At 40.4% G+C, this 18,691-nt stretch overlaps 1 protein-coding gene across 10 annotated transcripts in view; it reads right to left on the reverse strand.

Annotated features, from left to right (window-relative positions):
* Positions 1–17,828, reverse strand: part of Dnm3 (dynamin 3) — a 605,597-nt gene extending 587,769 nt beyond the window's left edge. For 7 of the 10 annotated variants that reach the window (XM_029553749.1, XM_008848499.3, XM_017802043.2 and 4 more), the window contains exon 1: positions 17,455–17,799. In XM_029553749.1, the coding sequence (XP_029409609.1) occupies positions 17,455–17,615 (161 nt within the window). In that variant the 5' untranslated portion in view covers positions 17,616–17,799. Of the gene's footprint in view, positions 1–17,454 lie in introns of all 10 variants that reach the window. The other 3 variants (XM_008848501.2, XM_008848502.2, XM_008848497.3) reach the window with 2 other exon arrangements.
* Positions 17,829–18,691: the final 863 nt, after the last annotated feature.

An 18,691-nucleotide genomic window follows, 5' to 3' on the forward strand; every position in this document is an offset into this window, starting at 1 on the left:
GAATTTTTCTGTATGAAACTGTGTATTTTAATAATGAAATGGAGATATTTTTTAAAGGTTAAAACATCATTTAATTTATGTCTTTTAGGGTTTATACTGAGTACAATATTGTATAACTGTAATAATTCAACTGTAAACCTAAAAATTTACAGCCAATTTTGAAAGAGATGCATCCTACCTCAGGAAACCGTTATTGAATATGTCAATTGTGTTGTAATGATATGCTTCTTCTAAGTATGTTGTTATTAAATAAATCATTTTTAAAAATTTTAAAAAAAGAAAAAAAAAGAAAAAAAAAACTTGTGTGAGAAGAGTGGGAAGCAAAAGTTAGAAGGAATGTAGAAGGTTCTGAAAACCAAGTAGAGATGCTAAAGCTGAAGAAGGGGTCATTAACTTCAAGTTCTTGAGAAGATGAAACAAAGTTGTACTCTGGAAGTTCTACAGGAGGGCTGCAACACTGTTGTGGAATAGGTGAAAGTGAAATGGAGGGAGGGAGCAGGATGCTGTCCTTACCTAAGTGTGAGGAGAGTAGAACCTAAGCCAAAATGGTTGAAATTAGAATACAGAAGAAAAGGGGCTCACCTAAAAGGTATTTTGATATTTTTTTTGACACAAGTTCTCAATGTAGCTCAGATTAGCCCCAAACCACTATATACCTGAGGATAACCTTGAACTTTTGATCCTCCTGCCTCTACCTCCCAAGTGCTAGGATTACAAGTGTGCACCACCATGCCAATTTGTATGGGGTCCTCAGTGTCATATGGAACCCAGGGTTTCATGTATCTAGACAAGCAACCCACCAACAAGCCACATCTCCAGCCCCCGATGGCTATTTTGAATAAAGAAATTACATATTAGACATAGGAAGAAGACTTTCAAAATAGAAAAAGTAACATTTTTTAAAGTATATCTAGACTGGTATTCTACTAAAAGAAGTGGAATATTAAGAGAAACAGATTTGGGGGTGGCGAGATGGTTCAGCAGGTAAATGTACGTTCAATCAAGCCTGAAGACCTGAGTTTCACCCTGGGATTTGTGGTGGAGGGCGAGCACCAACTCCAGCAAGTTGTCCTCTGACCTCCATATGCACATGGTGCCTCTGCACACGCACACATACACACACACACACACACACACACACACACACACATGCACGCACGCACGCACGCACGCACATATAACAAATCTAAAGAAAGGCAGATTTTAAAATCAATTCTTATTTTTCAAATATAGTTTACCTCTAAAACATCCTTATTCACAGCTACTTCATTGGATTAATTATTCCATAAGCAATTCCATTTTCTTTTCCATACACTAATAGCCACCAACCATTTTCTGACTGCCTAAAAGGGGTGGACTCAGAGAAGTCTTAGCAATTTTATGTATCTGTCACCTACCAAGACACAGCCTAGGTAGAAAGCATACTTTTTTTAGTCAAGTTCCTCTCTGAAACCCACCAAGTCAAATCATAGACTGTACATTTAAAAGAATCTTCAGGGGCTGGAGAGATGGCTCAGCAGTTAAGAACACTGGCTGTCCTTGCAGAAGACCTGGGTTCGAATTCCAGCACCCACATGGCAGCTAACAACTGTCCCTAACTCCAGTTCCAGGGGATCCAACAGCTTCTTCTGTCCTCTGTAGGCATTGTACAACACGGGTGCACTTACTTACATGCAGGCAATACAGGCATACACATAAAATAAAAACAATAAATAAAATTTTAAAAAAAGAATCTTCAAAGTGCCTTTGTCCAGTCTGTCCTCCCAGCTGTAGTATACCTAGCAGCTAGTGGTCTATCCTCTGGCCCCTTAGCACAGTGATAGGGTACTTACCACCTGACAGGAAATCCATTTTGTTCTTTAACTGCTATAGTGAACAGTCACCCTTATGAAAAGTGTAAGTCTTTCCTCCTGTAATTTCTACCCATTTGCTCTATTCCCCAACTAACATCATTATCATCCCACAACTGTTTTCTAAAAAATTCCACTAAGACCACTTCCCTAATAATTCTCCTAGGAATTCATAGTTTAAAGTACTTATTACAGTTTTCATTGCTGTGAAAAAATACCTAACAAAAGCAACAAGGGAAGATTCCATCTCAAAGTCTGGGAGTACCATCTATCATGGCAAAGAAGAAAGCACTGCCAGGACATGAGGCAGATGCTGACATTGCATCTTTAGCCAGGAAGCAGAGAGAAATGAATGCCCATGTTCCACTCACTTCCTTCTTTCATTCAGTCTGGGACCCCAGCCCATAAAATGGTGCCACCCACATGTAGGGTGGTCTTCTTCCTCTTCAGTTAAACGTCTCCGAAAACAACTTCACAGACACACCTAGAAGTTTATCTCCTAGGTGATTCTAAATCCTACAAAGGTGATAATGAAGATTAAATATCACACTTGTTTACTCTGATAATAATAGGACCATGCACATCAAATTCTATTCAATTGAGTACCAAATTGTTTAAAGGAGTGACTGCATACATAGCACCTCACACAGTTCCTGACACTCTCAAAATATGATTCTAGGGGAAAGGATTCAATGAACAAACAAACCCATCTGCTAGCAGAATTTTCAAATAGAATTCTTCTCAATTGGTTTTGTCATCTGCCTACAAACAAGTTTATTAAACTCCTTCTGCCCTCAAAAATTAAATTTCACATAAATGAGAATATAAACCCAGGCCTGGGGGAATAGCTCAGAAGTGCTTTCTGTGCAAGCATAAAGACCTAAGTTTGGATGTCTGTAACCATGGCACTATGGAGATGGAGACAAGATTTCCTGGAACTCATTGGCCATCCAGTCTAGTCAAATCAATGAGTTCCAGGTTCAAAGGGACCCGTCTCAAAAAATAAAGTGGAACCCTATTAAGGAAGACACCAGATCTTGACCTTTTGCCTTCTCCCACATGTATACACACACGCACATGTAAACACACAAAAACACATACAGGCATTATATACATGCACAGAGAGAGAAAGAGAGAGAGCTAGAGAGAGAGAGAGAGAGAGAGAGAGAGAGAGAGAGAGGAAAGAGAAAAAACTCTTGTAGTCATACAGGTAAATAAAATATTTTTAGAAGCCTCAGTGGACAAAAGGCCATTTTTATTGTATATGCTTTGCAATGGCTAAATTTCATCACATATACATACTACCATTTCAGTTAAAAGATGGCTCACTTAAAAAAAATCATAATTACCTCCATTTGAATTCATCCTAGTAGGATGGTATACTATAATGTGAATTGTTCCTACAATAATGAAAGGAAAGTCCAACTATTTGCATGTAGAACAAGGACTACTAAATCAGGTTTAATATAGTCCAGAGGCATTCAACAATTTTAAGAAAAATCCATAGCAAAAAAAAATACATTCTACATTTAAAAATATCTGTCATTGCAGGAACTGACACTGATTCTAACCACTCCAACAGCTATCAAAGTGCCTGAAAATAAATCCTGTGTCTGTCACTCTTGAGTCCAGCCTTGACAGACAAAAGAAAAATGAGGAGGAACCCAATAGAGGGATGCTTTTGGAAGCTCTCATCAAGAAATTCCAATGCTGGGCATAATGGCACACACCTTTAATCCCAGCACTCGGGAGGCAGAGGCAGATGGATCTCTGTGAGTTCAAGGCCATCCTGGTGAGGCCTACATAGTGAGTTCCAGGACAGCTGGGGCTACAGGGAGACCCTGTCTCAAAAAGACCAAAAAAAAAAAAAGAAAAGAAATTCCAATGGGCTCTAATATGAACATTTGAAATTTGCCGTTTTGACTTTTTTCTGGTTCCTTGTCTAGAACTTGTAATACTACTCTTGCCTTTACTTCTCCTTCACATGTCCTAGGCACCAGTCAAGGACTTTCTTTTCTCCCTACAGTTAAGTTATGCAATTTGGGAGTCTTTTAGATAGGTCCACTGAAGGGGTACCCCAATTGCCTTACCCTGCATCCCTGTTCAGCAAGGAAGAGGCCAGAGAGGTCTGTGCCCCGATTCTCTATTGCAATTTGGGTAACCTCTTCAGAGGATAGCATGATAAGAATAGGAGATAGGAACTGGCTAGGCAGTTAGGGTGAAAAAGAACCCAATGAAAGTAGCCAGTTTCTTGATTAAAAATCAAAATGTCCTTCTCTGTTCCAAAGGCCAAAAATGTTAAAAGTATCTGGGAGCTCTTATCTAATCCCTAAAAGATTTTAGGGTTACCTCTGAAGAGGTGGGAATGAGTAACAAAAAGCCCCATTAAGAAAAAGAAAAGAAAAGAAAGAAAGAGAGAGAGAGAGAAAGAAAGAAAGAAAGAAAGAAAGAAAGAAAGAAAGAAAGAAAGAAAGAAAGAAAGAAAGAAAGGGTGCACAAAGTTGTTCAGGAAAAAGTGATAGGGAGATATGGAAGGGGTTGGAGAGGAGGGAGGGAGTGGGGATGGATTTGATCAAAACTCCTTATATGCATATATGAAATTGTCAATATTTTTTAAAGTTAAAAAAAATAAAATAAAAACATCTGTCATTGCTACCTGAGATGTAACCTGATGCTCTATTTAAGGCTGTCACACCAAACTCCTTTGATATCATGACCCTCTAACAGGTTACAACCAGTGATGATTAATGTTGATTATCAACTTAACCCGATCTGGAATCACCTAGGAGGCAGGCCCCAGGCATGACCGAGAGGAGCTATCTTTATTACACTGGCCTCTGGCCATGCCCATTGAGGGGCTGTGTTGATGAAGTTTGATAGGAAGGCCCACACTAGAAGTACATGGCACCATGGCACCATTCTCTGAGTTGGGCCCTAGATATCATAAAAAGGAGAAAGCTAGTTGAGAAGAAGCATTCATCTTTCTCTGCTTCCTGGATGTGGATGTACTGTGACCAGCTGCCTCAAATGCCTATTGCCAGAACTTCTCCACTATGATGGACTGTACATTGAAGTTGTGAGACAAAATAAACCCTTTCTCCCTTGGGTTGCTTTTGTCAGGGTACTTGGTCATCACAACAGGAAAAGAAAATTTTTATTTTCCTGACCTTGTCCCATGCTTCGCTCACACATTCACAAGCAACTTTTGATGAAGAAAGCGTGTTCCATCTAGATAAATGGCTTTCACAGATCAGGTAGTTAATTCATTCATTTAGTTCCTGCTGTCTGTCAGCGTTTCATTATAGAAAATAACAGACATAGCTCCTGACTGCATGACGGCTGCAAACAGTGGAGAAGGCAGACAAGGAGCCGAGAAGTGTACACAAGGACACCCGGGAAAGGGCCTTGAAGTCAGAGGGAGCTGGGAAAGACAAGCCAGCAATGGCAGAAACCACCATGCCACTCCAGCATTCCTTCAACATGTAGACAAGAAGGATCTCCCATTAGTATAAACCAAATCCATAAACTGACTCACAAATACTCCTAATTCTCACAGCACTAAGGCTTAATCTGGCAGGGTTAGAGAGATAGCTTAGTGGGTTAAGGCACTTGCCATCAAGCCTGATGATCTAAGTTTGATCCACAGAATCCACATGGTGGAAAAAAACCAACTCTCACAAATTGTCCTGTGACCTCCACATTTGTGCCACGGCATGTGCATGTACACACACACACACACACACACACACACACACACACACACAAACCAAACAAAATGTAATAATTTTGTAGTGAACAAGAATTGTCTTTTTCTTCAGATCACCCTACAATATAGCAATAGCAGACATGTGCACAAGACCCCCTCCTCCCCTCGCCTCTCTCATTCTTCAAGCCACTCATCATCTGCCATTTTCCTTCTTCACTGACTCAGAAAAAATATCCCTGAAGAAAATATAACATTCACAGTACACAAGTCAAATAAAGGGATTCTCGTCTCAGATTCATATGCCATTTTTTAGGATTAAAGTTTTTTAATTAAGTCCACAAGCACTACAATATTCAGATAGTTATAATGTTATTTCTTGATGACATACAAAGACTTACCATGGTGTTCTTGTTACTTAGGTAATAGAACTCGGAGGTTCATGAATGATGGAATCTGTAAAAACAGATTTCAAGAACTCCCTTTCTTTTCACTATATGAAAAGAAGTCTGTTTTATTACTAGAAAAACACAAGCACCACATACAACATTCTCAAACTCCAGTAGATAAGACACCCAGAGCTATTCACTGGGGATTGAACTTGGGGCCTCATGCATGCCAGACAAGTACTCTACCACTGAGCTATAATCCCAGTCCCCCAAAGTTATTCTTTTATAACCTTCTGGCATACCCAGTGACACAAAGATAACACAATCCCAGATGGAACCAATTAACCAACCCAGAGCTAACATTGCTGGTTGACAAGTTGTGGGAATACCAATCCAGACAGAATATAAATCTTTCCATTGAAAATAGTCATAGAGTATTATTTCAACATCCACTGCAAAAAAAAAAAAATGGAATTCTTTCAAGGGCTGGTGATGCCTTTCATGCTGACCCCTTGTCTGCATCTTTTCTGCTCTTTGGCCTTGGCCCATATTCTTGCTAAGCAGTCCTTCTTCCCCAGCTATTCTTTCTGCATTGCTTTTCCACCTACTATCCCAATCTTTTTGGACAATGCCATCTAACATTCCCAAAAGAAAACTACACCCTAAAAATGGTGTGCTTGATGCTACAGAAGCAAATGCCTTCTTAAAATCTGTTCTCTGGCCAGTGAAATGACTCAGCAGGTAAAAGCATCTGCTGACAAGCCTGACAATCTAGGTTCAATCCCTGGGATCCACATAGTGGAAGGAGAGAACTGACGCCTGGAAGATTTCTTCTGACCTCCATGTCATATGCACCCACACGCATACACACAAGTATACAAAATAAATAATTAGAAATCTATTCTTTAGGAGAATGACTGAGGATGTTTGCAAAATTCATTTTATTATTCTGTTATTAATTTCATTACATTCATTATCTCTAGGATTCACCATGTGACTCCCAGCATGTGACTCAATAGTTTAATATTTTTTTTAGTTTAATAGTTTTCATTTCTAAGTTAAAATTAACAAAATGTGCTTTTACTATCATCTCAGGGAACTTGTCAGGATTAATGAATTAATAAGCAAAAAGTGATTTGGAACTTGTGGAAGGGAAGAGTATTCTAAATTAATTTATGTAAGTATCTATCTGAAGTGGTTTGAATAAGAATGTCCCTTCATAGGCTCCAAGTATTTGAACACTTTGCCTCCAGTTGGTGGAGAAGTTTGGAGAGGTTTAGAGGTGTGGCCTTGCTAGAGGAAGCATGTCACTAAGGGCGGGCATTTCCAACTTGTCTCTCTGCTTTCTATGCTTGCTTGAAGATGGAAGCTCTCAGCTCTCTCTTCCAGCCATCTCTGCTGCCATGCATCCCTGCCATGATAGATTCCTAACCCTCTGGAACAGTTACCCCAAGCAAACTCTTCCTTCTGTAAGTTGCCTTGGTCATGGTGCTTTATCACAACAACAGAAAGGTAACGAATACACTATCCAAAGAAAAAATTACATTGTGATAGTGCTGAATGCAGGCAATTCTTTCTTTCAACCAGTCCCAAACATACACTAAGTCAATCTGATGCAAAAGGTTATTTTGATGCAACTATAATTTTGTGACAGTCACCAAAAAAAAAAATATAGACTGAACTGAAAAATACACATTGTCATTTCTGCATTTACATTTGTATTTTTATTTATTTATTTTGGGTGCTTCTGGGGGTTGTTGGGTTTAGTTGGGTTGTTTGTTTGTTTGTTTATTTGTCAAGACAGAATCTCACACTGTAGCTCACACTACGCTGGATGGAACTCACTATCATTTCCAGGCATATTTCATGGCAAGCCTCACGCCTGTTTCCCAAGCAATGAGATTACAGGAGTAAGCAACCATGCCTGGCTTACTTTTTTAATATTCAGAAAATATCTAGTCTAAATAAAGATTTAAGTCTAAATAATATTCAGAAAATATCTAGTCTAAATAAAGATTTAAGCAAAGTGCCATCATTTATTGAACACATCCTTGGGGCAGGTACAAGACATCATCTTAGAATTCACACACATGCATCAATTGTAAGGTCTATTTTCCCTGCTTTGCAGATGTGGAAACTAATGCCAAATGAAGCTAACTCTCTTACTAACAAGTCATGTTACTATGGGGAGGCAGAGATGGGACTCCAGCTCCAGTCAGTCAAGCCAAGTCACCATAATGTGATGACTCTTTCTCAAAGAGCTATTTCTGGGAGGGGGACTCTCTAAGAAAGCACAAACAGAAAAATTGGCCACCCATCAAATTACTTACTTAAATGGGTCATACTCTTTTATTCCAAGCCATGGAAACAATCAACAATAAGATGTTTCAGAACTCCCTACTTCCAGCATATGTGTATGTGTAACTCATGGTCCCATTTTTTTTAAGCAATGACATAACATACTATCACAAAAAAAGCACTAAGACATCCTTTAAACACCAGGAAATAGAGATTTCTCAGCAGGGATATTGGAACAAATCAAGATCTAAAGCAATCCTATACATTTGTGTAATTCAGGGATTAAATATATTATCCCTCACTTCAACAAGTCCTCTTTATTATCAATTAGCATTAAGGATTTAAAACACTATCAATGCTCTTTGGAACCATCAAAATAACATATGACATCGATGGTCCTTAATGCTATTTAATTCACTCAAAGAATGCAAACACAAAAAAGCAAGAATATGAACCAAACAAGCTGAAAGATGTATATATGAGTCACAAATGCATCCTTTACCTAAAAATTAACTCATTTCTTTACAGAATGACCCTTTTGTTCCTACTATTTATTGGTATGCAACTTTTCAGAAGCATATCTTGGTTTAAGGAAGGCCTGTCAGTGACCATGACAGCTATTCTAGGTAATACCCACCTAGCAGATAGCATCCAGTACCTCTTTTGAACTTCTCCTGTGCCCATTTATTCCCTACAAGTCACACTTTATTCAAGGGCATAGCATCTCAGAAAATTATCTGGTCTAAGTCTGAGAAAAACTCTGCTCCCTGTCTCCATCCATCATTCTGTATGGGAAAATGAATGTGCTATCCCTGCTGGTGGGCTACCAACAAGAGTAATGCAGAAGAGCATCAAACAGAGTCTGGTCCAATGCTACAAAGGAGTAGGAAAAGGAGGAAGCAAGGTGAGGACAAGAGGGAGGCATTCGAAAACAATAACAGGAGGAAGCAAAGATGACGAACGGCACAGGCTTCTGAACACCAAGTTCCAAACCCAGTGATAACTTTTCTGACCTTGGACAAATCTCTTGGTTTCTCTGTACCCTAATGTAACTCCAGGAAATTGAGTGAAAATTAAACCAGAGGAAAGTGTCCTGAAGCAGCTGTGTTCAGTTCCAGTCCTTCTATGTGGTAGAGGGAGAAAGGATGAATTACGCACGACTACACATGAGCAAAATGTCTTCAGTGTGATATTAATAAACCCTCTCGTTTGTCAAAGGTGGTTTCTGAAAAATACACGTTTACAGCCAACCTCCTCTTTTCCTTCTCCCCCCTTTCTAAGTGACACAATGTTGTTAGATTTGAATTTTAGATCGTGTTCTCCGACATTTTTGTCTTCAGTTTATTCTACTGCTTTAACTAAATGCCTTATCCCGAAACAGGAAAACAGAATTCCTCTTCAATCAGTGCCTTGGAGGTGCTTATTTTATTTATTTTTTGTTCATTTGTTTGTTTATCTCCAGCTCCTTGCACATACTAGGCAAGTGCTCTACCACTGAGCTATACCCCCAACCCCTCAGTTATATTTTTATCTCTCCACTGTCTTTTCTGGCTTGCTATTCTTCTCTCAGGCCATCTCCAATGTACAGTATCTCTTTATGATAAAGAGGCAGGCTAAATTCAATGGCTTGTTGTCAAGCCAGACACTGACACACAGATCTCCACCTCCCTGCTGACACTGATACTTCAATACATGCAGCCTTGAGCTAAAATGATACTGGTTGACAAATGACACTGGCAACCAGTACATCATCTACTTTCCACTTACATCCTGATTCAATTTCAAAGCTGTAGTTTGAGGAGGGTTGTTTTATTGTTAAAACTGATAAGCTATAAATTTTTTTATTATTTTTATTTTATGTGTATGTGTATATTGCCTGCATGTATGTAAGTGCACCCATCTCATGCAATGCCCATGGAAGACAGAAAAGGCTGTTGGATCCCATGGAACTGAAGTTACAGACAGTTGTGAGCTACCATGTGGGTGCTGGGATTCTAACCTGGGTCTTCTGCAAGAACAACCAGTGTTCTTAACCACTGGGCCATCTCTCCAGCCCCGCTATAAATTTTTATCCCAACTAACTGACAATGCATTCAGCAGCCTTTATCTTGCACATTCATTTGAAAGTTGTGATCAGCTCAATTTTTAAAATTTTGTTATTGTTGGGGCTAGAGAGATGGCTCAGTGGTTAAAGGCACTGGCTGCTCTTGCAGAAGACCCAGGTTTGATTCTCACCATCCACATGGAGGCTAACAACCATCCGTAACTCCAGTCCTCTTCTGACCTCTGTGGGCTTTGCATAACATAGGTATACCTACCAACATGCAGACAATACACTCATACACATAAAATAAAAATAATAAATAAAATATTATTTAAGTTTTGTTATTGTTATCAGTAGTCATAGTATATTAATGGTGTGTGTACATGTGTCTGTGTGTGTATGTGTGTGAGATGCATGAGTGGATACACATGCCACAGCATGCATGTAGAGGTCAGGAGATAACTTTGTAGAGGCAGTTCTCTCCTCCACCTTTATAAGTATATAAAACTCAGGTCTCCCGGCTTGCAGGGCAAGTTTTTTTTCCTGTGAAGCCATCCCACAGCTCATCAGTTCTCTTCTTACATACATACATATACACATACGTACATACATACATATAGTACATACATACATTAGTTTCTGTGTGTTTATATTTCTTTGCATATTCTTACCCATTATATTTAGAGTTCAATAAATAATAATAAATTTCTCAAGAATTCCAATATGACTCATACCGAAGGCTAAGTCCAGATTTGGCTACTTACTAGCCAAGTAATTTGGACAAACACCTTGCCCCCCTGCTTCTGAGTTTCCTCTCCATTAGAATTTAGATGTGAAATGGATAAGAAATGAGGGGTTTGGAGAGTATGTGACAAAGTCCAGACCTAAACAAATGTTGATCTCCTCCTCCATCTACTATAGAAAAAAATGTGTTTAGTATACCATAATCTTTTAGGGTTTTTAGGTCAATGTTGATACTGTTATAAATTGCAAAGTAGACTTAGACTTAGGGAAATGGAAAAACTTTGTCCATATAGAAAATTAAATTAGATTATTCTATACACTACATTAGCTTGAAGCTCTCCTACCAGAGCCAAATTGGTAGGAGAAGAAAGTCATTTTTCCTAATTGCTTGAGGTCCTCTTAAAAGTAAATAAGATTATCATGACAAGTAAAATATCATTTAATCCTGCTTATATTAGCCATAGCAAAAGGTGTGACCTAAGAAAAGACTAGCATACTAATATGGTTTGGATGTGGTTTGTCTTGGTAGCTTGGCTTCCAATCACAATGTGAAGAGATGGTAGAATTTTAAGAGGGCCTGGAGGAAGGTGATTAAGATCTCTGGGAGTTCTGCCCACTGAAGAAACTCATACAATTCTGTGGGATTCAGTGAGTTCTCCAGAGGGCTGTTATAAGAAGAGCAATGTTTCCCCCTCCCCCTTGCTCTGGCTTTCCATTTTGCCATAAGACCTTTTCCCTTCATACACACACTTCCACCATGATGCTATCTGACATGAAGCCCTCACTAGAACCACACTGTGCTGTTTAAGCCTCCAGTCTCTAAAATTTTAGGCCAAATAAACCTCATTCATAAAATTACCCACTCTCCACAATTTTGTTATAGTAATACATGTACTAAATGTTATTTCTTTCATGGAGAATACAATACCCTACTCTCTTTTTTCAATTTTTTTTACTTTTATGTGTATTATTTGTATGAGGATTTTGTCTGCATGTGTATAAATACACCCATGCATATAATGCTTATAGAGGCCAGAATAGGGCATTGGATGCCCTGAAACTGGAGTTACAGTTAGCCATCATGTGGGTGCTGAGAACTGAACCCAGGTCCTCTGCAAGAGCAGTCAGTGTTCTTAACTGCTGAGACATCTTTCCACAGTCCTCCATAATACCCAGCTTTCTAAAGTAGCCAAATGCTGTTTCCATTCCTCTGAGGTCCTGAAAGGCTTCATGGCAAACAATTCTGGTGTGGTGGTTGTAGGTTTTGTTTGGGGAGGTTTTTAAGAAAGGATTTCATACTATAGGCCAGGCTGCCTGGAACTCACTACATCTCAGCCTCCTGGGTATCAGCCTTATAAGCATGAGGCGTCATGCCTACCCCAACTTCATTCTTTAAAAAAATTTTAAATCATTGTGGAAGTATGTGTCTATGCATACGTGTGTGTGTGTGTGTGCAAGTGCACACATCCATGCACACAGGCAGAGGCCAGAGGAAGATGGTGGGTGACTTCCTCTATTGTTCTCTACCTTATTCTTTGAGACAGGGTCCCTCCCTGAACCTGAAGCTCTTCATTGCAGCTAGGCTGTCTGGCTAGCAAGTTCCCAGGATCCACCTGTCTCTCCTCCAAACACTGAGGTTACAGGCATGTAAGGCCTTGCCTGACTTTTCATGTAGGTACTAGAAATTTAAATTCAGGTCCTGTTGCTTGCACATCAAGCACTCTTACCTACTGAACTATCTTCTTAGCCCCCCAACTTCATTCTTTAAAAAATTAAGAACATTTTTATGTTGATTAATCACAAGTAAACCCAAAACACAGACTGTTCAGTCAAGTTCACCTAGCTCTATTTCTTTTCAGACATGATTAATAATTTTAAAGAGAAATTGGCTGTAGTAAATAAATTCTACCAATTGTGAATTTGTGATAACCTAAAAATGTATTATACAATGCTGATTCAGCAAAAATATCTTCATAATTTCAGGTTCCGCCAACTCTTTGTTAAATAGAGAATATTTCATAATTTTCATATTTTACTAAATAGTTCTTTGGACACTCTAAGCATGACTTTTAATAGTTAACACATTTTAGTTGTGTTATTAACCTAATAACTATAATCTCGGAAGTCATTTCTTTAAAAAAATTCATTATTTTAGATGTTTTGATATTTTAACAAAATCCCTCCCCTCAGTACAAACCTATTTCTGAATTTAAAAGTTTTATTAATATGAATGCTTCTGTGGTCTCATCTTGTTTATAATTGAAGGATTCTTACTTATTTTTAAGCATGTTCTTGAAGACAGTCAAAGGATTCAAGAATAGATTAGCGTCTTAGTCACATGAATTTTAGATTCAGTTATCTGATCATGTCCGACAGCATCATCAAAAGGCTCACTTTAAGATTTTCCCCTCAAAACAACCTTGATAATCAATACCCTTACAAACTTCTTAAGTACATAAATATACATTATTGAGACATTTGCATGTTGTAATAAGCTCTCATCAGTATAGTCTGGGTTTAAAAATAGTTTAGTTTCCATTCATTATAAAATCTTTTCTATTTGTGCAGAATTGGAGGTCTGTTTACCACTCAGACTAGAATAAATAACATGAAATCTTCCACCCGTATAATTAACATTGAAGAAGTAATGCTGTTAATAAGTATATCATTAAAAAGCATTTGCCCATTAACAGTTAGTACAGTTTACACTCAGCACCTTAATAAACAACTTACATGCACTCTAAACACATATTTAAGTACACAACCCAATTACATTTTAGAGTTGTCTTCAAGAATGTCTTAGGTTGTATCTCAATCCATTGTTTTTACATTAATTTAAATTAGCCATAAGTGAACTGTTCAAACTTGCATTTTAATTTACTATTAGGTAAAATAAAACACATAAGAATACCTACCTCTTTGGAGTTTCATGAGGATTAAATGAGATTAGCTATGTAAGAGGACACAAAACAACACCCAACCTGTAGCAAGCACTCAATAAACACTAGCCATTATTTTTATCACTATTGTCCTCTAAACATACATATTAAGAACCAAGCCACAAAATCTTTTCTATCTGTGCAGGTTTCCCAGACCTCTAATCCCAGGTACTTGGAAGGCTGAGAGAGAAGGGTTACAAGTTCAAGGCTTGCCCAGGATACAGAGGGAGTTCAAGTCTCAAAAAAAAAAAATGTGCTGGAGAGATGGCTCAGTAGTTGAGATTACTTGCTGCTCTTTCAGAGAACCCGGGTCCAGTTCCCAGCATACACATCATGGTTAACAACCATTGATAACTCCAGTCCCAGGAGATCTGACATCCTCTTGACTTCCAAGGGCACTGAACGCACATGGTGCACATACATACATGCAGGCAAAACACTCATGCATATTAAATGAAATATTTTTTTAAGACTAGAAAGTGAACTTGGAATATAGCTCAGTGGACGAGCATTTGTCTGGCATACCTAAAGCCCTAGGTAAAATGGGAAGGCAGAGCAAGAATTCACATATATAAGAAAGCAGTCAAATAAATTCAATTCCTCCATATATAAACTGGATCAATGGGCGGGCTCAAGCAAGATAGTGAACCGTTATATTCAAACTGTGGGCTTCAGCATCTATATATTAGACCTTGCACTGCTTCTCACTGCCAGCATATAGCTGGCCTTGAACAAGCAAAAGAACAATCTGGCTACTCACACTATATCACATTAATATGTAAATTCACCACTCCAACAAGAAAAAAGTCACAAACAAGTAGTTCATTCATGATTCATTTTATTCTTAACAAACCAGACTTGTTACCCCAAAATCAGTTTTACAACTACAGCTAAATGAATTAAATGCATTCAACTCCAAATGCATTCAGTGGTGTCAAAAAAACCAACATATGCAAACTATCTGTAAGGAAAAATATGGTTAGTTGACTAGGGTTGAATTCTTAAATAATAAGGAAATAATTAAATGCATCATTATTTTGAAGAGAACAAGCTTAACTCATGAGCAAACAATTTGCACAAGTGAAGAGCCTTGTTTCTTGACTGCATTCAGTTACTGCACACTTGGTCAAGTGCTAAAATGCAAATATGTATGTGTAAGGGAGAAGTGTTACATTTTTAGAGAACTTTATGATTATAAAATTCCTGAATAATAAAAAGTTAAAAGGTTACAGTGAAATATAAATTCTGGGTTTTTTTTAAACTGGGCTGAATCTCTTAACAAAATAGAGAACTCCTTTTTCCCTAAGGTTGGGTTATAATTAGAAATTAGATTCTTCAATAATTCAATGACTGAAATCTTTATTAAGGTCAAATGACCTTTCTAATTAAGTTTGCTCCTTAATATATAAGGCCTGCTAGGTAAGTACAACCCTGTAGCTAATAAAGGCTTACATACTGATTAATGAGCTTGTTCCTCTAAGTTCATTATTCATTATTTTCCTTATCATCCTAACAGTAACTATTGATAAAACTTTTAAAAGTACAACAAAGCTGGGCGTGGTGGAACATACCTTTTATCCCAGCACCCGGGAGGCAGAGGCAGGTGGATCTCTGTGAGATTGAGACCAGCCTAGTCTAGTGAGTTCCACACCAGCTGGGGCTACAGAGAGACCCTGCCTCAAAACAAAACAAAACAAAAAAGTGCAAATTACTAATGCATTCTGATAAGTGCTCTGATTTTTATATTTATAATGTCCCTTTTTTCATTCTATTATGAAAAATAAAGACTATTTTATTCTGCTATATCTCCTTTTTTATTCTTGTTATAATAGAATACAGCTAATGAGGGGAGATGTACACCATTTTATTCTAGCATTGAGAAGACTACAGTCCTAGAGAGAATAAGGTATATGCATAAAATCTACACTGAGTTCAAAAGCTCTGGCCACAATGTATAATACAGGCTCATCCAGGTATATATGAAAGATGCACCAAAATATGGTAGTTGCATCTGAAATAAAATCGTTTTTAAAACTGTCTTTAAATAACTCCATTTCTCAGACCAGAAGTCTGAGATGACGTAGGCAAAATGTTTTGCCATCATTTTTGCATTGATCAAAATGAATTATTAAACGAAGGCAAAGTTATTAAGTGAATGACTCAAGGATTAGCCAATTGTCAGCAATTCCACTTTTTTATCTTTCTAGTTCACGTTGAAGCAAGAATATAATGAAGTGAATCATCTGAAGAAAAGAAAATGCACTTTAGATACTAACACCCCCAAAGGAGAAGTGGGCAAGGCCAGCTTTACAGTTTACACATCGACCAGCAATATATTACAAAGAGAAAGAAGGATGGGAGCAGGAACGTTTGACATCGCAAGTCGCTCAGAAACCAAATAAAAGAATAAAGCACAAGCTCTGATTGCCCCCCTCCAGCCCACCGTATTGTTGTGTATTCTACAAGGTTTACTACTGGGGAACAGATTTCAGCTGTCATAATGCACTCCCGAAGCAAGGCCATTATGGTAACTTAATCCGTCCTGAATTGCTCACTGAAAGAAATGTTGATTCCTGATTTTTAAAAAAAATGAGTTCTTTCAGAATGAAGAGACATGAAGAAAGCCATAACTCTAATTTGGATTCTGAATGCCAGCTTGAAGACTGGCAGAATAAATAAGAGCTTGAGGAAAAGAAGAAGATGCTGGGGGGAGGGGGCACAGAGAGAGTGAGAGAAAGATGCTGGTCAGTTCTGAGATGATGCAGGAATGACATAGCACCTGGGCAGCACTAGTCACGGCTCCTCCCGCCAGTCTCCGCTTCTCAGCCGTGCCTGGAGCAGTGAATGGGTGCACACTCAAACATACCACCTTTTATTCCTCGACTCCCAGGGAGAATCGTGGGCAAGCATCTGCCAGTAAGCCCTCATCACAACAGAGATTTCTGAATCCACACACCCCGCCTCCCCAGCTAGGGGCAGGCGACGCTGACCCGACCGTCTCAAACAGTGGACAGCTGAGAGGACCCGAGAACCCAGGCGAGGGGAAAAGCGTGAGGGAGGAGGGGTAAAACCCCACAGCCTCAACGAGATCCTCAGGCAGGGTGACAGGAAAAAGAGGATGTTGAGACTGGGAAACAGAGAAGGGGACTGGAAAGCACCGTGCTGCGCATCCAGGCAGCCTGGGGCTGGCGCGCACGGAGCAGGGAAGTGGATCCCCGGGCGGACCCCGACTCCCCCACCGAGGGTGGAGAGGAAATGGCTTTGTATGGCAGGATGAAGGGCAGACGGGGGGGTCACCACGGTGGGGGGTGCGGAACCAAGGATGCCCAGAGCAGGGAGGACCCCGCCCGCTCCAGCGACACCACTGCTCTGCCCCCATTCCGCCGCAGCCTCGGTCCACCCTTGGCTCCCCACACCGGTCCACGTTCCAACGGCTTGGAGCAGGGGCGCCCCAGCCGCGCCCCCACCGCGCTCCCGGTGCGCTCACCTGCCCACGAAGTTCTCGAGCACCGAGCTCTTGCCGGCGCTCTGGCCGCCCACCACGGCAATCTGCGGCAGCTCCAGCAGGCAGCTCTGTCCCAGCGCCGAGAAGGCGTCCTGCAGACGGTTCACCAGCGGGATGAGCTCCTCCATCTCCCGGTTCCCCATCTTGCCTGCGCGGACAACTGCCCCACAGGTCCCTGCTCGCCTCTGCGACCTGGCAGGCAGCCCGGGCCTCTAGGCGCTTGTCCGCCGATGTCGCTGCGCCGGACTCAGACCCCTGGGTCCAGACGTCGGATCCCGGGTCCTGGTCGCCGGCTGCTAGGCTCCTGACAGCTAACGGCCCACAGAGCGCTTGCGCAGGCGAGAAGGGCGAGAGAGGCGGGGCCTGGTTCCGAGACGGCCACGCCCACGGCACGCCCCTCGCCTGTTCCGCCCCAGTGTTCCCAGCTCTACAGCCGCCGGCCAGGCGCGCTAGCACTGCCTCCCAGCTGCCGCCTTATGCCACCGCCTCTGTTTTCTGCCCCCCAGGCTAAAGGGCAAAGTAACCGCACTTGGTCAAGGAATGACCTAAAATCATCCCAGCTGGCAATGCCGCTCCTTTTCAAGCAGCTACCACGACAAAGCCCAGTGGACAGCACTACCATAAGCTAAGAACCCAACACTGTCACCAGCTGCAACATATGCGCATCCCCCCACCATCATCATCACTAACACCACCACCTCCACCACTGTACCATCATCATCTCTTCCACCTCCACCACCACTTCCACCATTGCACTTCATCACCGCCACCACCATTACACTGCACCAGAACTTACACTTCCAAAAAGGAAATCTCATGTATCACACCTATTCCTAAACCCCAGATGGCTGGGAAGGCAGAGATAAGTTGGTCTGATCTCCACTGGAGGCCCTGCGTTGTATTACCTTATTGAACTATTCACCTTCACTGATTTGTCCTTCCCATTCTCCCTCAAGCTAAGATATAGTCCCTTGAACTTTCTGTCCCCTGCCCCTTCCATCTACCATGTTCATTCTGACCTTTGGGACTCTTCATGCTAATCTATCTCCTGGATAGGATATGGCGATAGACTACATCAGATCTCTCAGTAATCATGTACTCTTGACCCCCTGGGTAAGTTCAACACACAGAAGATTCTGATAAAAGACCATGCTTCTTCACCTCCTCACAGGGCCCCTCTTTGCTGTGATCCTCAAATAGTAACACTTCTCGGGAATTA

The sequence above is a fragment of the Nannospalax galili genome, unplaced genomic scaffold (assembly GCF_000622305.1).
Source record: "Nannospalax galili isolate Female #2095 unplaced genomic scaffold, S.galili_v1.0 scaffold624, whole genome shotgun sequence".
Taxonomy (NCBI): domain Eukaryota; kingdom Metazoa; phylum Chordata; class Mammalia; order Rodentia; family Spalacidae; genus Nannospalax; species Nannospalax galili.